This window comes from Pygoscelis adeliae, unplaced genomic scaffold (genome assembly GCF_000699105.1).
Source record: "Pygoscelis adeliae isolate BGI_AS28 unplaced genomic scaffold, ASM69910v1 Scaffold303, whole genome shotgun sequence".
Lineage (NCBI taxonomy): Eukaryota > Metazoa > Chordata > Aves > Sphenisciformes > Spheniscidae > Pygoscelis > Pygoscelis adeliae.
This window is the reverse complement of record NW_008824367.1, coordinates 575,979-600,748: the sequence shown is the minus strand read 5'-3', so window position 1 is coordinate 600,748 and position 24,770 is coordinate 575,979. Positions and strand designations below refer to the sequence as shown.

The 24,770-nt window shown below is 47.8% G+C and overlaps 1 protein-coding gene across 1 annotated transcript in view; it reads right to left on the bottom strand.

The window, feature by feature from the left end:
- The window catches only part of ADPGK (ADP-dependent glucokinase), a 76,312-nt gene extending 64,269 nt beyond the window's left edge, over positions 1-12,043 (bottom strand). Inside the window, exon 1 of the mRNA XM_009319917.1 lies at positions 12,027-12,043. Within this exon, the coding sequence (XP_009318192.1) occupies positions 12,027-12,043 (17 nt within the window). The remainder of the gene's footprint in view (positions 1-12,026) is intronic.
- Between the last annotated feature and the right edge of the window lie 12,727 nt (positions 12,044-24,770).

The following is a 24,770-nucleotide window of genomic DNA, read 5'->3' as shown; positions in this document are numbered from 1 at the left end:
CCTTGTTCTACAGGACTTGGGTATTTCACCCCTCAAGCTGCTTCTAAGTAGCTTCTTCCATTTCTGCTGAAATATCATGTAGGAGCACTTGTCACTCATCTCAGGTTGTGTTCAAGCCATTTTCAAAACCTGGGCATGGATATACATTAGCTGTCCATGTAGTAACTTGACAGGTTGTCAGAGCATGTGCCCCTTTGGTATCCGGTACAAAGGGTGGCCGGGTGTCTTCTTGTATGCCCTGACATTTGTAGAGTGGGAAAGTTTATTTTGCAGTATCACCGATAATTTGTCTATGCTCCTAACACCTTTCAAGCGGGTTGGTAGATTCTACGTCATGTAGGTGTCCATCTCTCATTATCTTTCTGCTACCTGAGGTACACTACAGAGCCTGTGACACACAGTTGAGTGATTTTTATTCCCTCCACTTGAGGGAAGTATCTTACAACATTTTACACTGGTCCACTGCGATTGACTCATGCCACCTATTTCTGAAATGCAGCCAACAAGGTGAGAGAAGATCTAGAAAAGTTAACAGCATCCAGATCAATTTAGGACAGGAAGTAAAAACAAAAGTTAGATAAAACATTGTAAACAGACAAACCCAGCATGCCTGCCAAACACAGAGCCATCCTGTGTGACAGTGTGACATTCCTTCCTTCTTTCGTCTTTTTTTTCCTTTAAAACCTGTTGGCGCAGTTGGTGGGTTCTTCCCATGGGGTTCGCTGCAAATGAGCTGTGACAGGTGAAGTCATTAGCTCTAACAGCTATGCACACCTCAAGACAACAGTCCTTCATACCTAAGAGGTTGACGGGAACTTTTCAAGGAGGTGTTTATCTAACGGACTGCCATGGGGATCAGGGTTAGGTCCAGTCTTCTTTAGTGTCTTCATTAATGAGCTGGAAGAGGGGGTAAACAGCATATTAATGACATCTAGGATGAAATGAAGAGAGAACAAAACGAAGGGCCGGGGGAGGTCACTGGTGCCAGCCCGCCAGAAATGAGTAGGACTGGGTTGTATCTGCCATGGGCTTTCAGTCTGGCTTCACATTGGCCTGATTTTGTAAGTAAAATGCAGAGACTTGGGGCTGAGTCTGGGCAACCAGGGCGGTGGGTTGCGTATTTGTAAGGGCATCTGTTAAGCTATAGTGTTGGCTACTCTGCTTTAGAACAGAGCTTTTCTGCAGACCCGTCTTGTAAATATTTAAATGCATGAATAGCGGAATCAGCAAGTCTGGGTGGAGATTTGCAAGCTGGAGGGAAGCAGAGAGTGTGTGAGTTGCATGTCTCTTTCTCACGTGTCTGCACTCGCGTGTGCACATCTTCCAATAACTTCCAGAGAGATTTTCATCCAAAGAGCTCTGAAAGCCTTTCAGGCATCAATCACACAAGCTCCGCAATAACCCTGGCAAGGTCAGGAGGTGTTATCAGATGGGGGAAAAGTCTGTGTCTCTGCGTTGTTCCTCAGAGGAGCAATTTGTGCCTGAACAAGGAGAGGTGAACAGAGGGCTAGTGACTCCTGCAAGTGTGCGCATTTGCTGCAGTCAGAGCTTTCCTGATTCCTAGAGCCAGGGACGGGAGCCAGGTCTCCTGAACCCCTGTTCTCCGCCTTGACCACTAGAAACACTTCCTCCCCACAGAAACCTCACCATGAAACCACCTACAGGAGAACGGCTTTGTTGTTTGGCAGAGAGAGCGCAGGGTCTGCTCTACCCAATCCGCAGGCGCATTTTTGGGGTTGCGTGTTTACTAAAATCTTGGCTTTGCTGGTCTGGAGAGAATAAAAGTTGATTGTTCACCAGCCAGGGATCGGCGTCTCCCTGCCTGTACGTGTAAATATTTCTGTACAGCCATACCAGGCCATAGGGAACGTTTGTGGTGCAGCAGCCTGCTTGTATTAGAAGCCTTGTCTCTCTTCTGTGGTAAACATGTCTCTTGTTACCTGTTCTCACTGAAGCTTTTCTGGCTTCTCCTATCCTTTACTTGGCCACTTTGGCTTCAGGGCCTCATGATAGCTGGATTGATTTATTTATTTAATAATAAAACTTAAAGAACTGGTTGTTTTCCAGATTTCTCTGTCCCAGGCAGTGGCTGTCTCTGAGGAGCCAGGTCACGATGGTGTTAGTGTGGAGAGAAGCAGGGCTGCTTGGTGTGAGCCTCAGCTCTGCCAACCCTGCTGTTCCTTCTGCCTTTCAGCCTTCTCCCAGTAACCCCCCTCCTCCTGAACTGGCAGGAAGGATTGCAGTGCTGTTCAGGCTGTCCAGACCTTGCCAGTTCCGTCCCTCTCAGGATGTGGCAGAGATCATGTAAAAGGGAGTTCACAGCCCAAGCCTACAAACAGGACCATGTGACAGTAGAGAGAAGATGACAGAAGACAAGGAGTGGGCCTTCCATCAGTTATTTCTCCTGTGCAGGTCCCTAGTAGGTGTCACGGCACATGTTTGCTGTCTCTCACCCACTCCGTGGGCCCGTGTCTGAGTGTGGCTGCTCAGCACATGGAGGATCTCCCAGAACCCAGGTTTGGCTGTGCAGATCTGGGCTCGTGGGGCAGAACGGAGCCTCCCTGTACAGTGCTGCTGGTGCGTTCGGTCCCAGTGGGAGTCCAGCACGAGAGTCTCATGTCGTATTTGTGAGACTGGATTGCTTGCCCTGTTCTCCAAGCCAGCATAGCACACAATACTGAGATTGTGCAAGGACAATCATGATGGGAGAGAACTGAGCATTGTGGGGAGAAGAGACAGGCAGTGAGCAGGCAGTGAGCAGGCAGCAGCGGGAAGTGGGGATGCTTATGGAAGTGAACTCTTGGTTGGAGATATCAGGAAGGAAGATAGGAAGGAGGAAAAGGCCAATCGGATCCCAACCTGAGGCATCTGCTGCTCGTAATCCGAAGGCAATCAACTCCTGGTTGGTGTGGGAAAGGGTTCCCCCACCCTGCAGCTTCACGTGTGGTACCAACAGGTCTAATGGGTCATTTTGCTGCTTTAGGAGACTTGATTTTATTCAGCTTCCTAAAATCTTGAGTTCTGCGATAACTGCATGACAACACTGCTTTGAGCAGAAGTCAGTCAAACTGGTTCATCACTAATGCTTTCCTGTCTGACGGTTTTACAGCTGGATAATGAAACCCACTTCCCATCGCTCTCTGACCTTGGTTTTGCAGAGTGTTCAGGCGCATCTTAAAGACTTCATATTTCAAGAGGGAGGAGTCTGTCACAGCTGCAGCTCTGTGCCTCGGGTGTTTCGTTCCCCTGAAGGTTTGGCCCTTCCTTCAGGAGGAGGTTTGTATATTCACGGTGTTTCTGCCCATAGGACTGATAACATTGAGATTGTCTTACACATCAGCAACAGAATAAAGAAAGCAGTGGCAATCAGGACCCAAAAAAATTATGTTTATCATCTGTAATCATCACACGGGGTCTAACAGCACATAAGCACTTCTAGCAGGCTGCTTTCAGGAACACGTAATGCAGGCAGTATCATTGGAGGATTCACTGATTATTTAAACGGATACTAGCCAGCCATTGAACAGTGCAGTGGGGGATTCTCTGGACGGCAAGCACACCTATTTATTACATACGTTGAAAACAAGGGAGTTTCCAGTGCTGAACCCATCTCTGTGTGTGCAAGTGTTAATGCGTGTAGTTTCAGAGTCAGGCTGCGGAAATAACAACTGAGTCTCTTTCTGACTGATCCCTGGGATTTGGAAGGTATAATCTGGAAGAGCCTACAGCTGCTTGAACCCCTCTCCATGGAAGGGATTATTCCAAGGGAACTCTCTGATGTTTCCCCTTGAGGCTCTGTCTGCTCCTCCCTAGTTTCACGCCAGTCCTGAAATACATAACCCTAAACAAAGACTTTAGGACTGAGTTTCCCGCTGGCAGAACTATCCTCCATCACACTACTGCACAGTCTGAGGGTGCTGAGCAGAAATGTCTGAGCAAATTCAGTTGATGTCAGTTCAGAAAAGGCCCCCGAAAACATTTGCAATCAACAAAACCCAACATTGTTCAACCCATATCCTTGCAGCTTAGTCCTCTCTCTCCTCATGCTGCACTGTTAGGGAGAGACAAGCTTTGGAGCAAGGGAGAAAGGGCCAAAGAAAGTCTTGGCCAAAATGAGTACAGTCAATTGCTGCATTTAGCCATTTGGTGGAAGGTCTTAGTAACAGTCTGCTTGGAAGTAAAAGCCTTAAAGCTGAGAGCACAGGAAGAGTTAAAGCCAGATTTGTATGTGTAGTGGAATTAGTTGGAATCCCATCAAAAGCCCATGACACTTCATCTCTTCAGCAAAACATTTGAGATGCTGCACGTTAAGTTACTGTGATGTTCCGGGTTATAAAGTGGCTTTCTAAACCCCTTGTTTTCCATGATGATCTCCAGATGAGGATGTAAAATCCCTCCTTACAGGATGCCAATCCTGAGGTGTCTCAGGGAAGGATATTTCTCAGTATCTGTCAATGGGAACTGGTGTTTCTCCTGCACACACCACCTCACTGCCAAGAAATCTGCTTTAGCAAGGCTCTTATGAACTACTTTCAAACCTGGAAAGGCTTTTTTTAGAGCCAAATGTTGATGTAAGTGCATTTTTACTAAAATTCAAATGCAAACCAATCAGCATTTCACTCCAGCACTTCAGTTTTCCTGCAGATTATTTTTCCAGGGGCACCTTCTCCTTCTGGTTTATCTGGAAGACTGTGGGAATGCTGTCAAGACGGGAGCCGTTCTCCTGCATCTAAAGGGCAACCAGCTTAGGGACTGAGCCAGATACTTCTGTTGTGTGGGTATCTCATGCCAGTGAGCTGAAGAGGAGAGCTGAGCTCCATGGTGTGCTCCGTGCCTGGTCAGAAAAGCGTGGCTGTTAACTATGCAAGTGAGATTCTGCCTGCTGTTTCAGGGACGTATAATCCTACAATCAGAGGATAATGTTGGGTGAAAGGAGCCTCAGGGAGCCTTCAGTCCGGGTCCCTGCTCAAAGCACAGCCAGCCTCAAAGTGAGGTCCAGTTGGTCTGGACATCATCCAGTCAGCTTTTGTATATCTTCAAGGACAGGGATTGTTCCGCCTCTCTGGGCCCCTGTCCAGGATAATTGGGGTTTTCCTGATGCTGAGTGCTCAGTAGCTGAGTGTGAAATCTTGTCCAAAATCTTTGCCCTTTTCTGTGCTAGGATAGGTTCTGCTTGCAAAGCAGTTTTATCACTAACTTAATACCTGCCAGACTTTCCCTGCGCTCTTAAAGCTTCTCCAGCCTCTTCCTTGGACTTTTCCAAGTGCAGAAAGGACAGTGCTCGCTCCCATCCCAGTGTGTACACGGGGTGGCTGTTCTGTTACTGGCACAGAGGACTTAGGGCCAGCCTAGACCATTGGATCCCCTGGCCCAGCTGGTGAAAGGAAGACAAGACTATGGGAGTCAACCAGTGACTTTTGTTGTAGCTGTGGAGCCTGGAGCAGGACAGTGAAGGGAAGGAGACTTAAAAGTAGTGACCCTGGGTGGGTAGCGGGGTTGCTTTGGTGGTATGTTTGCCTATGTTTTGCATTGGTGAGTAGAAGTAGAGTCATGTTCTGAAACAGATTTTTGGGTGGGATCTCCTTGGCTGGGGATGAAGGCTGACTCCTGTGGGTCACCCCCGCAGGGCTGAAGGCTGCTGCTTGCTGGAATGGGGAAATTCTGGAGCAGTGGGGCAAAACCTCTGGATCTTTATGCTTCAGCTCAACCAGTGTAGGAAGAGAGTGGGACCTGTATAGCAAGGGGCCTGAATGTCCCTCCCATGGTTCTTCAGAGGAAGAAATAGAACAGAAGAGGAAGATGCTGAACCAGTGATGCAGCTGGGGGAGCTCCTGTGGTAGACCTTCAGCATGAGAGCTGCAAAACGAAGCTTTGTGGTATGGAACTGTACAAGGTAAAAGGAGGAGGCATGTCCCAGAGAGCTCCCTACCAAAGCGTGAGACTGATGGAGGTGAACAGAGGAGCAGTGAAGTGATTCTGACTGTGATCTTGGTGCTGCGCTGTCAAACTTGCTGTAGGAATCACAGTGAAAGAAGATTTTGAAGAAGACAAGTAAGGAGCTTTGTGGGTGTTCTTCCCTTCTAGAAGCATGAATAAAGAAAAGCACGACAGTGCTTCCTTGAAAATCTGGTGGGTGGACCGGTGCTATGAGCTGATAGAAGGTGGGGGCTGATTCCTTCATAATGAATGAAAGATGACAGATGGGGAAAGGCAAGGGAAAGGCCTTCAGCACTAGTATAATTAACTTACTTCTGAGAACATTGGGATGGGCTTTTTTCCTAATATGAAAGAGAAAAGAGAGGATATTTGAGTGAGAGTAATGGGATAATGGGAATTGTGGAGGTGAATTTGGTTGGTCCTCTGTTCCTGCGACACCTGAAGCAAAGACCCTGTACCAGCTTCAAGAGCAGAGAGAGAGGATGGCCTCCCTGGTCTTAGAGAGGGTAGGCTGCGTGGGGCTGGTCTACCTCCTCCTAACGTCATCAGTGGTCCTGAGCTCTTGTTTTGGAAGAGGAGGTGAAGAAACAGACCCCTTTCAGCCCAATAATGACTTCACACCCCTACAAAATTTCCCCGCAAGCCTTTTCTCTTGCACACTAACGAGTCTGAGCCTACTTCATTGTGCTTCAGTAATTGTGCTTTTAATTATGCTCTGTGTCTTTGACCATCTGTTGTGCTCTTTTCAGAATCTGTTTCTGTTCTGATATCCCCTTTGAGATGAAGGGACCGCAAGTGCACGCAGTATCCAAGGTGTGGATGAATCATAGATTTTTCGGTTCTGTTCTTTTTTTTCTTTCCAAATGATTCATACCACTTGATCTGTTTCTTGATGGTTACTGAGCATTAAGCTGACATTTTCATGGAACTGACAGCTTTACGTGGAAAAATGAGGGCCTACCAAGCGGAGTGAAAATTATGTCTGTTGGAGAGAAGAATCCTGATCCTTTCAAGACAAGATTGTTTGGACAGGGAATATCACAGGAGTCTGAAGGGAGAGGTTACAGCAGCTCCCAGCATGGAGGCCACCTGCGAGAGAGGCAACATGAACGTGATGGTGTCAGGAAGATGCTGTAACTTGCTGATAGACATATAAGAGCGAGCATGGCAGACCTCTTCTTTGAGAAGGACTACAAGGGAGAGGAAAATCAAGCCAGGAGAGGGAGCTGGAAAGGCTCCAGCTTGAATAGAGGAGATGAAGAGAAGCAAAATGAAAGGTTAATGAGCCAGAGAGCTTGTTAGGAAGACAGGGCAACTGCAAGTTTGGGCAGAGGATGTACAGCAACATCTGTGAGGGGGTTACATGCAGGGGTTGCAATAAAGTGGGCTACGCAGAAGGAGCAGCAGCATCCCGGCTGCCAAGTTAAGCTTGTGGATCAGATGGTCCTGCTCACCCAGGCGTGGGAGTCCAAGAGGGAAGATTTGGCCCGTAGAGCTTCTTGGAGGGTGAGAGTAGTGAAGAAAGCATAGCATTTGGTGGATGAAAGGAACAAGCTTAATGTCAATATATTTGGTGTGTAGGATAAACATAGCTGAAACAGAGGGCTGCAGTCTGCAGGAACAGTGACTAGAGTGTTCCTCCTTCCTGGAGGAAGACCAGGAGGTGATAACCTGCAAGCAGCCTGTTCTACTTTTTAGGATAAGGGAATAAAACTGCTCTGGGGCAGCTGTTTATGCGGTTCTGGCACCTTTTGGCTATGTATGGGGCATCTTTTCCCTTCAAAGGGAGAAGTTAAGTCTGGGTGGCTTCCTCTTTATCATGTCAGCCCTTGCTCTGGCTCCTTTCTCCTGGTGTGCAGGGGTGTTCTGGCCTGTCCCACTGCTGCCAGTGAGATACTGTGCTATCTCAGGCTCTGATACCCAGGAATACCTGTTCTCAGCAGGGTGACCTCTTTGTCTGTACTCCTTGCCATCCAGAGCTCTGTTATTGATTGGGCCTACAAATCCAGCCCCAACATCCAACAGCGTGCCTTCAGCCCAGTGCTGGCTTTGTCTCACCGCCATCCACGTTCTGTGCTCCTACGCCACGCTGCAATTGTGGCTGTGATTTGGATTTGTGTGTGATGACAGCATGGGACGTGGGCAGAGTGGGTATTCATATATGGTGCCAGACCCTCAGTACCCTTAGAAAAGTCTTATTCCATCCCAGGCCACGGAGATCATCCCTTGACCTCTGGCAGCTGCTCCTCGTCTTGTCTTCTGAGCGTCTTTTAAAGATACCTTGGATACCTTGGACTGCCTTGATGTGATTTCCTAATGCCCTCTTTGACCTTCCTCTTTCCCCTGGGCCTGACAACTTGGTCTAAGTGACGTCACCCATCATCACTGCTCCCTACATGAGCAGTGAAAAGAACCACCTGATGTTTTGCTTGCTGTCTCTGTTCCAGCTCTCGGACAGCTTTCATGTCCAGCTTCCTACTGTAGGAGAGAATTGTGGTATTTGGCCTCATGGTTATCAGCCCAGCAAAACTGTCTCTTAGCCAGAAAGCAGGAATCACACACAACTAAGTAACTAAATCTAATTCCCATTGACAGGAGAAAATTTCCATTGCCCTCTGCTAGTCTTGTCTGAAAGGGAGAGCAGCTCCTGGGATGGAAGAATAAAATGATGTACAGAAGCAAAGTTACCTGGCTGAGATCACACGGGGTCCTTGGTAAATCTGGGATTACCAGGAAGATTAACTGGCGTAACTGTGTTGGTTAGTTACTTGAGAAACATGAGAGAAACCAGAAGTTTCTTTTGGAGCTAAGAGAGCAGAGATGATTTGGGAGCCCTGTCTTCTTCTTGGAGGGGTTTCAGACTAGACCTCCTCCATATTCGGTGCCCTAGCTGAGCCCCTGGCCAGATGCCTGTGCCCTGCTCAATCCCCACACCTTCCTGACCCCTCCAAACAGGACATCTTGATGCTTGGCTCGCGGCATGTTCTGTTTTAGTGGGGCTGTCTTGTTTTCTAGGCAGAGATACGAGTTGCCAGGTCTGAGTCTCCAGGAGTGCTGTCAACTGTACCCTGATGTGCAAGGCCCTTCTCTGTCATCCTTCTACTCTTGCTGTTTTCTTATGCATGGAGGATGTTTAACATACATAGCTCACCAAATTACTTAAGGGGCTCTCTCTCTTATTCCTGTATTCTTCAGGCAGGTTCCTTTCCAATATAATCCTGTACCTGCAGGGTTAGGTGCCAAGCATCAGTCATGTGAGGGGACTGTAAATGAGGTTCCTTCAAAAACTAGTTCTTTTTTGCTTAAGGCCATAATGGGGAAACTGCTGTGTTTCCATTAAATCCCCTTTGTATCAATCTGTAGAGCTCGGCTGTGGGCGAGAGGTGCTGGGCTCCCAATAGGCCACTAATTAATTACCAACCTCACATTCTTTATTGGCAACGCAGGGGCCTTCCGGCACCACCTCTTGATAGTTAATTAGGGTGAAAGCCAAGGAGAGGCTCCATTTCAGTGGCGATCAGTTAACATTCCCTCTGGCTTTATTCCTTGCAGACACGTCTTGGCATTGTGAGGGGAAGCCAAGATTGAACATATGGCTTATTGTGGAGCTCTGACCTTCCCAGAATGCCAGCGATCTGGGGCAAAGCCAAGCAGCTGGAATTTCCTTCAAGTGCCACTCAAAAGCCTACCTGATGCCGTGGAGAGCCACCGTGTCATTTCTGGGAGAATAAACTCAGGGGCGAAGTACCAGCGGTTGCTCCTTGCTCGTGTTATTCCTTATTATACAACATGGACAGCTAAGAAGCTTTTGGTCGTGCAGTAGGAGAAGACCACATACAAAATCTCCTTTGCAGGGCTCAGTGCTCAAAGGTGGTAAACATCAGCATAGCTCCATGGATGCTCTCTGATGGGGGCCTGCTGGCTATGGGTGTCCCTTGCATGGCTCTGTGAATCCAGGGGACTGCAAGGTAACGGATTGGGACAACTGAGGGCACACTTCTACAAGCCACACACGTGGTCTGTTGGGATCTTACCTGTCGTCAAAGGAAAAAGCATGTTTGGGGTGAGGCGCCGTAGTTCAGAAACTGTCCAGCCATTCTGGGCATGAAATCTGTGACTGGCTGGCCTGAGAGAGACCTTGGATAAGCAAAATGTAACCGCTCACAGTGGCTTGCCAAGAGCTGGGTGGGAAAAACCTTCCTTTGAAGAGGATTTCCTGTCTTTTCCCAAGGAGTCCCCAGCTGCTGAGCTTTCTTTGTTGCCATGGCCTCGTGTCTGGGATTTGCTTTTCTCAAGACCTTGAAACCCATTCCCTTCCCCAACTCCTCACGGAGTTTTCTGCAGCCTGTCTCCAGTAATGCAGCTGTTTGCTCCTTCTCTGGAATCTGCTTTGCACAGAAAAGATTTCTACTTTATTTTCCTTTTGCTTTGCAGCGACCTAATTAGTTAACTTTCTATTGCAGCCTCTTCCTACAGCACTTGCCAAAGAGCTCATCAAAGCCTCCCTGCCCCTGCGCTGGGGGAGGCGGATTATTAGTCTCTCTGTGTTCAAGGTTAGAGGAGATGTTTCCTCCTCTTGTGGACTAGCAGCTCTTCCAGACAAATCTTTAGCCTCCCCATTCAAGATCAAAACCGCAGGCAGCTGGGAGGGCATTTGAGTAATGCTCATTCAAAGGCGGTGCTTTGTTTCCTTTAAGTGACTATCAATCAGCCCTGCCTCTGATGTGCTGAAGACAAACTGACTTCACGCCCCTGCCTCACACCTTGGGCCAGAGCGGAGGAGAGCAGCCTGTCTGGGAAGTGGCTGTGGTCACTAGTGACGTGTGGCCTTGTCCTGGGAACCCTGGGCACCCACATTCCTCCTGCCCTCCCCAGCAAGAGGCTGGTGGGACCTTTACTGGGTCATCTCTGCCCGTGCCTGCCCGGACAAGGGGCAGCTCACAGTTCTTCCAGAGGGTGTGCTTGTGCCTAGTGTCGTGCAAGTGTCAGCCTTGGCTTTCGGGAGGATGAACGTCGAAAGGAAAAGGCTTCGGCAGCTGAGGTTGGTTTGTTACTTTGGAAGCTCCCCGGGCTGTGACCCCATCTCTTGGAAAGTGTTGGTGTAGCGAGCTGAGACGTGTGGGAATGTCAGAGGCTGAGCACGTACTGTGGGGCTCGATAACCCTACTGATCTTGTTTCTTTTGCTTTTACCCTCGGCATCTGCTGCTATGAAGGTGTCTGATGGGTGGTAACAGTGAGTGTTTCCAGAGAGTGTGCTTTACAAATCTGAGATTCCTCCTGGCCCTTGAGGCTGCACTAGAATATCACATACTTAATTCTTGGCATAACTGGATCCGTTTGGTCTTGGGATGACTGGAGGAATGTCTGGTCTCCGTCCTACCTCAACAAAATAAGGCTCATAAATAGCCATATTCCTCCTGTGGCAGGGAGACTGGTGCACATACCAAGCACCAAAGGCTAACGTAGACAAAATATATCACCGCTGGCTGTGATTTCCCAAATATGTGATGTCCTAGAGATGTGGTAGTGCACTGAGCAGGAGGGATATGTGAGAGAGCAGGAGAGCATGGTTAAATACCCATGTCCTGCACTCAGATTTCACGTGTGTGTGTGCCTGCGCTGGGTGCGGAGAACAGCTGCTCAGGCCTGACTTTGCCGGCGTCCTGAGCTGCACGGAGCTCTACAGCAACAGGAATGCAGCATCTAGGAACGAGTGTCAGACTGGCCCCAGCCTCAGCCTCCCTTCTCTGGAGGGGTTGTATGAGGGCAACGTGGTGCAGAGCTGCGTATGGGACCAGGACCAACAGTGGCTCTAAACCCCCTTGGCCACCCAGTGACTCCACTCCAGGAGATCATTTGAGTAAGGAAAGCAAAGGCAGGATTTGCAATGATGGCTAAGGAGAGGGAACTAGAAACCGAGCAGGAGATGTAGGAAGGGTGTTGGAAGTTGCTGTCAAAGTCAGGGGAGCTGGATCAGACTGGTGCTGGAAAAGAGATCAGAGGAGATGACTAGGGCAGAAGACAGGTTAGGTGGTTGGATTCATCCCAGCTCTCCCTTACTTGAGCAGCTCTGCCCACTGCCGCTTACTCCCCCAGCAACACCATCCCGGGACCTACAGGGCTGTCCCCCTGCCAAGGGGCTCACGTACTGTTGCAGCCCTTTGGCTGGAGAGCAGCACACTGCTCCCTCCATCACACCCTGTACTCACGGGACTGTGTGTATCCGTCGTTCTGTGGCTGCTGGTACCCAGCATGTGCCTCTGCTCCTGGGCAGCAGCTGGTAAATCTATTTGCTCAGCAGGTGTGTTCTTGCATTCTCTGGAAGAATAGGCTTTTCAGAAGAAAGGGGGAAGGGAACAGAGGAAAAACTGGAGGGGGGGCAGGAGGAAATAAAGGGAAGTAGAAGACAGAGGGAAGAAGCAGCAAATGACGGGAGGAATTAGAGATGGAGTGTGGACAGGACTGCATGTCCCCGGTTGCTGTGAGCACTCAGCAGATCCTGTGGTGTGTCTGCTTTATTACTGACAGAGTTCTCCCTTCTGTCGGCTTGTTTCCTAATTGCTGGTCTTGTAAACTGCTTGATTTATGGCTCTGTTCATCAGTTCTGGCCCTCGGGTATAACATGCTTTTCCTTCCAGGCTGGGAAGTGAATAACGAATTAACAGCCCGCCTTAGGTTCAATAAGAAGCTGAGCATTCAGGGATCTTTATTGTGATGCACGTGCCAAATCTAACTGCTTAATTTTTACTTCTCATTCATGGAGGGTATTCAATGACTCCTTCCCCAGGGCAGCAGCTGCATTGTGGATGCGTGGTGCCTTTGAAGTGTCCCACAAGAGAAGCCACCAAGGAATGGTTTCGCTGTTGGTTTGCACAGAGAACTCAATCTGTTTCCTCGCAGCTTGCTCTGAAGCTGACATTGTCTGCCATACACGTTTGTCTCGGACAAACTTCCTTTCAGTACAGCTGAGGGATGAAGATCAAGGCAGAGAACAAACAGCCCTGCCGAGCTGGAGCCATGACCCCCGGTGTGCAATCAGCCATCAAGCCAACCCCTGGCCGTCATCCCCATGTTCAGCCCTGAGAAGAGGTTTGTCCTAGACTCTGGAGTAGGACTCCTAGAGTCAGTGCAGCTGCTCCCACAGTCCTCAATGGCAATCCAGTGCCTTCCACGCAGCTCTGATCCATGTGGCTACATGGTCGCACCATGACGCATGAGGTTTATGGAGCATCCAGGCCTTGGTACGATAAGGTTTGTCCACCCCTGCCACCCCGGAGGGTTGTGAGGTTGCGAGCTCCCTTGGGTTCAGAGCATGTGGCTGCTCTCCTTAACTGGTTCACAGGACTATGGCCAGGAAGTAATGTCATGTTCATACAGCAGCTCTGCAGCACCACAGACACACTGCAGCAGGGACTTCATAAGAAAGAAAATGCCTGTAAAACAAAACCTTTGTGAGGGAAGAAGACTCTTGTAAAGAACAGAGAAACTACTGTAGAAGTGCGGGAGCTGTTCTGCAAGCATAACACTCTGCAAGTACTAGCTCAGGGCTTGCGGGTCTCGAGCAGATAAAGTTTAAGCTGATGAGTCCCCTCAGGACTTAGCAGCTCTCTGCCATCCTGCCCTTGAACCGCCTCTTAGGATGCTGTTGCTATCTGTGAGCTGCTTCATGGCTGTAGTAGGTAAATCTGATCTGCCTGAAAGGGGGAGTTCAAGAAAATGGCTTTGTGCCCTCTGCATGCTGCTGTAGGAATGGGGGGATTCACCTTTGCATCATATGAGGCTGTGAGTGAAGGATAGAGCTTGGGAAGTCAAGTGGAGCATTAACATAAGGCCTGCAGCCCCTAAGGTGCTGTAAAAACTCAGAGGGAGAGTTTTAATACACGTGTCCTATCACCAAGAGTATTAACTACTAATTACTAAACTAATCTGAATATGTACTCAAAGTCCAGGTGTTATCACTTACTGATAAAAAGGCTTGAACTGTTTTTGATTCTGCATGTGAGTGTGCTCACACCCATGTAGAATCTCTGTCACATTTCATAAATTGCATGGCAGGCAAGATGGTTCAGATACAATAAACGCAGGAGGTTCAAGGTCCTGGCCGATTCTTGCATCTGGCTGATCAGCCACCTGAGGCTGCGAGCCAGCAGCCGAGATCAAAGGAGCAATAGTCTGGGATCCATGTTCAGGGTGGGCAGAGGAGATGCCTGCACCCTTCCCCTCCTCTGGTGCAAAGCTTGGAATAGTTTCTAAGCTTGGGACCAAATCACCTCCTTTCTGGATGGTGCTGTGGGTGGCAGCACAGCACAGACAGCTTCTCTTTGGACATGTTCCTACTGCTCACAGTGCACAAGGGTCTTTTAAGTGGGATCACAGTGAAATATTCCTCTGTAAACTCTATATTCACATGGCAAGATCCTCTCTGTCATCTCTGACCTGTTCCTGCCTGGCTGCTGGTATGGATCTAAGCGCTACAGCATTCAATCACCTTCCGGACAATTGAACAGGAGCCGTTCCAAATACTGTTGCTTTCCCTCTCCCCTGCCCGTGGGTAGGAATTATCTTGAGCAGGTCGTAGCGGTGTGTGTAATAATGACTGTATCAGTGAACGTAGTTCCTGTTGCCTGGATGCAGGTAAAAAAAAAGGCTGCTAGTAGGAAGGGGATATCTTACAGCTGAAGATGTGATCAGATGAGCATCTGTTCCATCTTTAGAATCTTTTTTTTTTTTTTTAAGTTACTATATTTCAGCTAAAGGTTACTGCCCCTCTGCTGTCAGGTCTCTTCATGCAGCTCGGGTAGGTAACTCTGTCCGTGCTTCTGTTCTGTACAGCACAAAGTAAAACAGGTTTGTGTGAAAGCCCTGCTGACACGCTCTTCTTGTTCTGAGTATGATGATGTCAGGGATCTGACCTTTCACAGGAGTCATCTTCACTGTGCATGCCCTGTGGTCGTGACAATTGCCCCGTGACACTCCCAGTCTCAGAGGGCAGTTCTGTCCATGCAGTCAACTATAGCTGGCGTGAAAGGATGGAGTTGGGGTTTTTTTGGGGAGTGAGCTCCTGGGTTCATGTGTAAACCTCAGGAAGAATTTTGATTTTCAGGTCAGAGATCGCAACCGGGACTGTGTTCTGGACAGAAGAGGCTTCCGGAACTCGTACCAGCTGAGCAAGGAGGCTCTCTTGCTAGCCAAGTGCAGTAACAAATGGCTGTTGTCAGAGCTGTGGGGCTGATCTGACCAGGCCTGTGTCCTCCTAGGGCAGAGAGCAGGCTGCACACATCATTTTGGTGGCCGTCAGGCATCAAAGACCTGGGCCAAATGCTCTTCCCACTTCCGAGGTTCATGATGAGTTTCATGAATCAGAGAGTGAATTCAGCCTTGAGGGTTCCTGGGGTGAGGGAATAAGGATTGTCACAGCCTTCCTCATCAAGCTGCAGTCTCCAGTGACTTTTTGGGTCCAGGATGCCTTTGCCCTGTGGCTTTGTTGTATCATCTGGCAGTACAAGACTGCCCTAAAGAGCACAAAGTGAATCCCTCTAAAAATGGCCTTGGCTAAGGTATGTTTGACATAGGTCTGGATTGGGAATGCTCATGAGGAGCAAGCTGGGCTGTGGCTGTCTTCTAAAACCTGTGGGGACCATGGATGTGAAATGTGAAACACCAGTAGTACGCCTGCTAGTTACTCATTTACACCAATACATCCATCCCTCCCACAGAGGAATGAGGCGGCAGAAGCAAAGTGTTTATACGCATTTAGAGTATGGAAAAAGACAGCTCATCTTGACTGAACCGGATTAGGGAGCGATCACAAGCGTATCCCAGCTGGCAGATCTGCACAAGGGTGGTCTCACGGAGTGGGACGGTGACAAGGCGTGAGAAGCAGTCTCAGCTAGAGCTGGCACAGCTGCAGCTGAGCTGTGATTTTCCTGCTTGTTTGCCCCGCAGTGCACTCTTCCCTTGGCAGCGGCTTGGGGCCTATATCCCTTCTCCCTACCCACAGGACTGATTGCAAGCTAGAGGGAGAATCTGGTGGCAGCCCCCACAAACATTTGGGTGTTTTCCAAATCTCTCCTACTCGCTGTAGCAGCTCTCAACTTGCTTGAAGTCAAGGACACACGTTAACTCACTGTCTGTCTTTCTCTCCCCCACACAGCGCATTAGCTATGCTCTGGCTCTACAGCCTGACAGAGATGTGCTCTGTTTAGGCAGTAAGTGCAGGTTACCTGCAGGGTGATGGGAGCCTTCTCTGGCCTTTTTGGTGATAGAAATATTCATCCATTTTTAGTTCTCTTGAGCCAGGTGGGGGATGCTGCACTGCTGAGCTTGTTCTGAGCATCGTGCCTCCAGATCCTTGGACCATCCCTGCTGCTGGGAAGGGAGAGCTGCTCTCACTCTGCATGGGCTCAGCTCTTCTCTCTTGCCAGCCAGACCACAGAGAGAGTTGATCAGCTGAAGCCTGGTAAGCTGTAGCTGACCCTTAGCTCAGACAGCCCAGGCTCCTGCTTTTAGGTCCAGGCTCCTGCTTTTAGAACCACCAACCAACCCAGCGGTGGTTCTTTCTTGCCCAGAGCAAATACAAAAGTTGTAGCCCTCCTGGCAGACCAAAGCTCCTGGGCTGGCAAGAGCTCTGCTGCCTGCAGGGCTAGCTAGGACCATATCACCTCTTCTTCCTAACAAGTCCGGTCTGCAAGGAGACACAAGGCAGGGAGTGATCTATAATGATCCCTTCTCTTTGGTGACCGTCCACCAGGTCCCCAGCTTCTGCTGGAAGGCATTGCCCCGAGCAAGGCAGAGCCCTGCAAGCTGCAGGTGGGGAGGAGACGATCCCCTTCCCCACTGGCATCGCTGCTGCAGAGATGTAAAGTTCTGGCAAGGCAGGCGTGGGGAAAGGGAGGTGACTTTTTTCTCCTGCTTGCTTTGTTCATTGTTTAGGTAACGGCTGGAAGAAAGACTTTGCTGGCTACGTTAAGGAAGTTATTGTTTAGTTGTGGCCTTATTTGTTTTTTTGGGGAAGAAGATTGTGTTTGCCTTTGGGGGGGATATTGTGCAACAGCAGTTCATTTTAATTAGTTGCTGTTTCTTTACCTTGGCTTCATTTAACCAGAGAAGAAATTTCTGAAAGGAGAATTTTAAAAAGAGAGGGAGAAGAAAAACCCCAAAACAAAGCCCAGATTGGGGCTGGGATTTGGGATCTGTGCTTCCAGCTTGTCCGTGATGTGTACCCACTTAACAAGAAAAGCTTTTGCCATAGAGGCAGAGGATGTGCCTCTTTGCTTTCCCTCTCTTCCTAACCTCTCCATTCACTTTAGGGAATGAATGAGGGAAGTCTCTGTATCTTTGTGGTGGGATTAATGACAATATGGAGATGAGCTGAATGTATAATGGCCCATTTTCCCAGGAGAAGAGGCCTGTACCAGCAGCAGTTTGGCCCAGATGTCTGTGAGGGCTGTGTCTTTTTCTCTTTCACAAGAGCACCCAGTAATTTTCTTCTTTCAGTTCTCCTGCCCTTGAAGTTGAGTTGCATCAGATACTCCCCAAGCTGGGGAGCAGGGCAGGCTGCTGAGCAGAGGGATGTGTCATGTAACTGGCTGTTGCTGTGAGGGTATTTAGGCACCTGTTTATCTGACTTTAGTGAGAATTAGGCATTAAACAGGAGTTGAGTCCAAGACACAGGATGTTTCCCTCCCCTCCCTTCATATCCATCCTCTTTTATATCCATTTTCCTCTCTCGCAGCCTCATGGGGGGGGAGCAGGGGGATGATTTCCCTCTCTGTTCTCCCGCCCGTGTCTCCAGGTTGCAGCTGCCCATGAGGTTGGGGTGGCGCTGGGGGCCCTTTCCACTCTGGCTCTGCCTCATCACGACTTCTTCCCCTCTGAGCTGGAAGGTGATAGTCACGACAACAGCCGGAGAGCAGGGACAGGCAGCTGGGGTTTGGCAAGTTATAGGGCAGGGCAGGGTTTGCTTTTGTGCAGGCCATAAGGAAAGGAGCCCTCCTGGTACAAAGAGAGTTAAAAATGTCTCCATTAAAGCACTCGCAGCTGCCCAGAGCTCTCCAGACCATATTTTCAGACTGGCGGCACTTGCTGGCAGCCTGTTGCCCTCAGAGCAGAGCTGGGTGCCTTCTGTCTCCTCTATTCTCTCCGAGGGCACCTCCCCGCTGTTTGGGTCTGAGTGAGCTGGGGGTCACTCCCACTTCAAGCCTTTTTTTCCCTTCCCTTTCCAGCTCCTTAAACAACAAAGGTGTTGGAATTTATACCTCTGCCTGGTAACAAGACAGATCAGTGAGACGCTGTCACGGTTTTGTGAGGGCTCCATAGATTTTTATTGCTTTGCAGTCCTTGGGTTCCCAACCTTCCTTTGGCTTGTAAATTGCCCACAAAATGCAGACACAGCTCCTATTCTGTAAGTTCCTTTGATGATTTTATTTATATCTCTTGCTTTGTCTTGTCTTTTATTACAGGGAGACTGCAATTAATTATTATCCCATCAGCTTCTATTTAGCCTGACAGTACAATGCAACACGCAGTGTCCAACCTTCCCCTGCCTCTGTGTGCACGAGCGGGCAGCTATTCTCGAGAAGAACAAAGGCACTGGCAGCTTTAGAAAGGGACGTGCTGCTAAAGGGCAGCTGAAGAGAGTTCAATAGCACCATCAGAGCACAGTTGTGATGTGGCTAAAGTGACCAGACATTCCAATTTAGTTGTGATGCTCCTGATTTTATCTTCTCATCCAAAGTGTATTTTAGACTCACTCTTCGAGCGGGTATAGGCTCGTGGTGAGAGCAGAGGCAGGGCTCTTGTGTCTTTTTCCCACATCTCTGATTGACCAGATCTTTTCATGTCTTACCCCCTCTATGAAATAGAAATTGTACCTGTGAGATATGTAAAACAGTCCCTGCTTATTCAGTGTGGGCAAAGCCTCAGTGGGAAGACAGGAGGTGCACATACTGAAGAGAGATGAGCAGCAGACCGGAGTGATCATAAATCTAGAGAACAGCGGCCCGGGGAGCGGACTGAAGGAACTGGCAGTGTCTGGGCAAGAGACAACTTAGAGGACACCTGGTGATGCTCTGGCAAAGAGGGAGGAACGGATCTGTTATTCACATCCGCAAGGTAGCGGGAGGGCAAGAATGGACTTAACGTACAACAAGGGATGTTCAACGTAGATGCTGGGAAAGTGGTAAGAATACTAATGGTGTGAGCAGACTTCCTTGGTGGAGAGGGAGGGTCTCCAGTGCTGAAGCTTCTTAGGAGCAGTTTTGGATACGTGTCTGGTTTGTTCTGTGAGTGTATGTGTCAGTAATGTTTTGACAAGATCCAGTGCCAGCTGAGTAGAAGCTGCTGTTAAACCAAATGTTTGTTCTCTTCTGCTTATTTCTCTCGTTGTCTCATTAGTTCATTTACACCTGATCTTGGCAGCCTTTGGCAGGGTAGCTCTCGGCCTGACCACCCCAGACCAGGTAATGACAACGGGGCAGAGCCTCTGGGCCAATGATGTCCTTATGAAAATGTCAGTGTAGTCCTTCTACACCAGCGTCCTCTCCTCTTCTCCCCAGCAGAGTCCACTCCATGCTTCGGAGGAAGCTGCAAGATTGGGCTATGATGCCATAAATTCAGAGGGGTGTTTCTTGCTCCTGCCCTCCACAAATGACATGTGCTCACTAGCCCACATGGCTAGCAGCCATTAGCTGGTTTAAGTTTTTCAGTCCAAGCGAACGTAGCTGTGGGGCTCCATGGGAAATGAAGGGCATGTCTGGACGGGGAGGACAGGCAGACTGAGCTGGCTCTGCCATTGCTACTGCCGGAATAAAAGTGCCAGGAACTGCAGGGCTGAGATGCTGAGTTGGCTGGTAGAAAAGTGGCTCAAGTTTAGGACTGTCGAGGTTCACCCCACTTAATTAGCCTTTCTGAGAGAGCAGATTGACTGGCTTGGGTGCAGTTCCGCTCAGGTGTGCTAAGCTGCTGCTGGGAGTGAGCTGGGATTGTCTTGCAACCAATGCAGAAGCTCAGCTCTGCATTGCTTCAGGTCTCTCTCTCCCATGCTTAGAAGATGAAGATAAAGGTAAGAGCAGTAACCTGATGTCTGATTCCAGGTCTCCCATTCGAAAACCTCAATTAGGTGGTCAAGTGAGCTCTTCTTCCACCTCCACCCCAGCTGCCTCCCAGCTGCATTTCTACTGAATCTGTGATTACTGTGATAAAATTGCAACTGAATTCTGTCAGCTTTGCAGCATGAACTATGAGGGCTGGTCTTTACATCAGACATGTAATTACCTGTCTACAAAACTATGAAAATGTACAAGGGAAAAAAGAGGGAAAAGCAAGATCTCTGTCAAATGAGAGAAAGGCTATCATTTTCCCCATTATTTTTTTGTTTGTTTTCCTCCATTCACAGCAGTGCATAGCTGTGCTTAATCCAGCTAGGAACCTGCTCCAGAGATCAGTCTGCCTGATAAGCTACCTTGTCACTACTGACCCTCAAATCTATATAAGGACGTAGGACTTTATGTTTGAAAACCCTGGAAAAATTCTCAAATCTGCAAGATCCTAGAAGCAGGAAAATCTGTTTTCCTGCATAAGAAGAAGGTCTTTTTGTGGTGGCTGAATACTGAATTGCAATCAGAATGGCAGTACTATTTGTTAAATGCAAGTTACTTAAATAATTCATTTTTCTTACTAATTATACAGTACGTGGTTAGCTTCAATGATCACATGTAATTAAAGCCGAACGTTTTCTGCAGCACTGTCATGACTTTGATGGCGCTGATCGAGAAGAGACTAAGATTTCCTGGTAGTCTACAGATTATGTGCTAATTTAGGGGTTTAGATGGAGTGGCATGTGTATCCTGTGCTTAGAGACACACCTTGAACATAGGCAGTATCTCCCAATTTCCTCGAGGGCCTTAGATTTGACTGAGGTCCCGAGTTATCAAAGCCTCCGCTTAATTTTAAATATGTGCTTAAAACCTTTTGAAGTCCATGATGCTTAAGTATGTGCTTCAGCTTTAGTCACACACTTGAGACTTTTACCGAATTGCGGCCGCTGGCTGGTTAGGGATGAAGCCTCACTGGTACCTGTTCTTCTCAAGGACACATCTTATCCCCTTGATTGACCGATCCAACATAGCAGGCTTGAAATGCCTCGGTGACGGGCATGGTTAACTTTATTTCTTTTTAAACACGATGAGCAAACCCCTAAGAGCTTGAAAAGTTTTTTCCCTGAGAAACTAAATGAGAGTATATGTAGGAGGAAAAAAATATCATCTCTGGCTATATTATTTTACCGTGCCAACCAGTGGGGAAGCCTTACAGAGGATTACTGTGTAGTGGACAAGGCTTGGTTTTCCGTGCATGCTTTAATGACTGGACCTTTGATCTACCTTTTAACTGTGACCATTTAATAACTACTGGACTCACTTTGCCCTCAGCAGGATGTTGCATGTAGCTTCACTGTGTTGAAGAACACAGTCAAAATTAAAAATGTAATTTAATGATTCGGTCAGTAACAGACAGATTACCCAATAGCCTGCCTGTGGAGTGGACCTTCGTAAACATCCTTCTATACAAGAATGCTTTCCTAGACAAAAATTAACTTACAGGCATTATGCGGTAAGTTCCCAAGTCATCTCCTCTGCAGTCTTTAAATCCCGTGTGAAAAATCTCTACTGAATGTTTAGCCAACAGCAAAATGAAGGTTTGTTCTCTCCTTTAACAAGAAGAGTTGGGAAGCGGATTTAGATATCTTTGCACAGTGGACCCTGGGAAATACATGAGTTGGTCTTTTCTCTGAAGTGTTCAGGATTTAAACATACAAGTCAGACTCGAAGTGGGAGGGGAAGCTGGCTCCGAGAGGAAGGTGACATGCCTAAAGGTGGCACAAGAGGACAGTAGCAGAGCTGGAATTATACCCCAGGCCCCCAGTGCAGCACCTGTGCACTGTGTCAGCAGCAATCCTTGCGGGCTTTGGCTGCTCCCTGAGGTTTGACAACTGCATTCAGATGTGGGCAAACCCTATATGCAAGGACATAATTATCTACGAGCCATCACAGCAGGTAAAGAAACTGTAAGGAGCAGTTCTGAATACCCAGAATAATTGAGGAGGCCTCCTGAACTTCTCTTCAGCTTGGGAGAGGGAGTACCTGGAGGGGGCAGGTAGCTGACAGCCATGGGCTGGGGCAGAGCGGTCAAGAAAAATAAGAGAAAGCATATCTTGACTGAATGTATTAGTAGACTTTAGTTCTCTGGACTTCAGCTCAGTCCCTGCAAGGAAATCTTTCCTACCAAAAACCCAAGCTAGCAAATTTCCTCAAAGCCCTGTTTCAGTGGAGAAAGATCTCTCGACGTGATTGTAATGTCCGCCTAGTCTACAGGTCCCAACCAGACAGTGGAGCAAGGGAAATGGAGGTTTCAGTTTGAGAGAAAATTCTCAGTTGCCCTGAGGGAAGAACAACAGGTCTTTCTGCCTGGTCTCCGAAAAGAGATTCATTGGACCTGACTCTCCTGTCAGGCAGGGATAGGACAAGAAATAATGGATTTGGATTGCGGTGGGAAAGATTTAGGTTACACGTCAGGAAATTCTTCCTGTAGTGAGGATAGTTTAGCCATGCAATAGCTTTTTTTAGGTTTTCTTTTTTTTAGTAGTTTTATTAGATGTAGGAGGTGATGATGCTATGATTGGAAGCTACCAAGGTAGACCTTACTGTTGTTCCTGCCCTACACTCTTACCCAACGTGCTTTGTCAGGATCCATAGAAAATCAGATCAGATGAAATCCTGTTTTGAGTGTCTCATGCCAGGCTTAATTCCTTGTGCTGTGTCTCTCTGTGAAAGGCCAGTGTCCTTGACTGTAGCAGCCCTCTCTAGAGAGATAATTCTTTTGTACCTCTACTTGTACCTGTACCCTCTGGCTCTCTCTTAGTCTGGCCCATTCCCAAAATGGTGCAAAAACGCGTACGCTCCATCACAACAGAAATAACAACAGGAGGCAAAGGTTCAAGATGAACATCATTGTTCTTATGAAATCTTCATTTACAGTTAGTTTGCAGCTGGTTTTTTAGAAAGAATAAATTTACTGTAATAAGAGTGAGTCAGCATGGATATATTGCGGGTAAATCGTCAGACTAATTTGATCACTTATGCTAATGAAATAACTATCAGTCTAGATAACATAAATCTATCTGCTTGTCCAGAAGGTTTTGAGAAAATTTTGCGTGATGGATTATAGCACAAACTCCCTAAATGTAGGTTAAAATAATCTATTATTGAAAAGGGTAAAATACTAGCAAGAAGGCAGAGTCATGGCTTGAAGCTAAGGGTTGAGTGTCAATGAGGAGGTGACTGAGGAGCAGATCCTCTGCTGGGGCTCTTTAATATTTTTATTAAAGATTTACGCAACACCGCAGCATGTAGGAGCATTAAATTTGCAGATGATACAGAGCTAAAGGGATCAGGCAAAACTTACTGGTCTTTCTTTGCAGAGAAATTGCTTTTTGGCAGTATAATCTTGCCAAATTATGTAAGGAGACTCAAAACTGCAATATGATCTTGACTGGACCAAGATGCTCCGTGGCAGTTACAGTACCTTTAACAGAGAACTGGAGGTACGAACTGGAGTCTTTTCAGTGGAGATGGGGAGGTTTATATTGTAAGGTGTGGTGGAGGTATGGGGGTGAGAGGAATCACCAGCAGGAGGACAGAAAGATATTTTTCCTTCATTTTTTAACTTTTTGAGTCCTTAATACACTCTCACCATAAACATTTGCACAGCAGTGTTTGATAGAAAGTACTGGGGGTGGTCATGTTTTATTATAATATATAAAATATTATATATTCTGTTTGGCCATGTTTTATTATAGTATACAAAATATATATGCTGTGTGTAGCTGATGTAGCAATTCTATCTGAGAGAGCTTGCATTTATGTCTCTGAGTAAGGACTCACCTCTCCTGACTACCTGCAGTGGAAGGAGGGGGAACTGGATAGGAACAAAACATTCTTGTTCTCGTGTGCCCACACGCTAAAGAGTTAACTGGGAGCAGATACTACACTTCCAGCTCCTATCCTATTATAGCACACAGCAATGTTGAAGTGTAGCCGTATCCCAGCCACGTCTAGCTGTGTAAATATTATTCTTACCATATCTATCATCTGAGCTACCGAACTTCACGTCCATCTGGGTTTCTGGTTTTAGGCCCTCTTCATTACACAACGTCTGGGTAACGTCTTGCCAGTCCAGGCAAGGAAGGGACTTCCTCGGCTTCAGCCTGCTCCAGTCGAGTGCGAGACAGCTGAGCTGTCCAGCAGGCAACACTGGATGCTTCCCGGCAGCTTTTCTACCAATTTTTAAGAGTGATGTGATGACTCTGCTACTCCAGTGACAGTGTTACATACGCTCCTCTTTCTGCCACTCTGCGAAAAAAATGTTCAATCTTTGGAAGATGTACTATAACTAGCGGCTGATTTGTCACATGAGACTGAGTAGGGGAAGAGTGAATATAACAGGAGAGTGGTTTTTCCTCTATTTTGGTCTCTGATTTAAATCAGCTTCTGAGGCAGCATTCATTTGTGGGAGAAGAGTGATGCTTTTGGATTGAGATTTCTGCAATGGGAGCAATCTTCTGGGGTAGCGAACACCTGTATTTCAGAGTTAGTGTAGATACAGCATACCCAGATGCCACACTCCTAATTTCTTCACCATTGAGAAGCTGAGCTGCAAATCTTCAGACAGCAGTTATCATTAACAGAAGGGCAAAAATATCAAAATGTAAACCACATAATCGTAGAATCATAGAATGGTTTGGGTTGGAAGGGACCTCTAAAGGTCTTCTAGTACA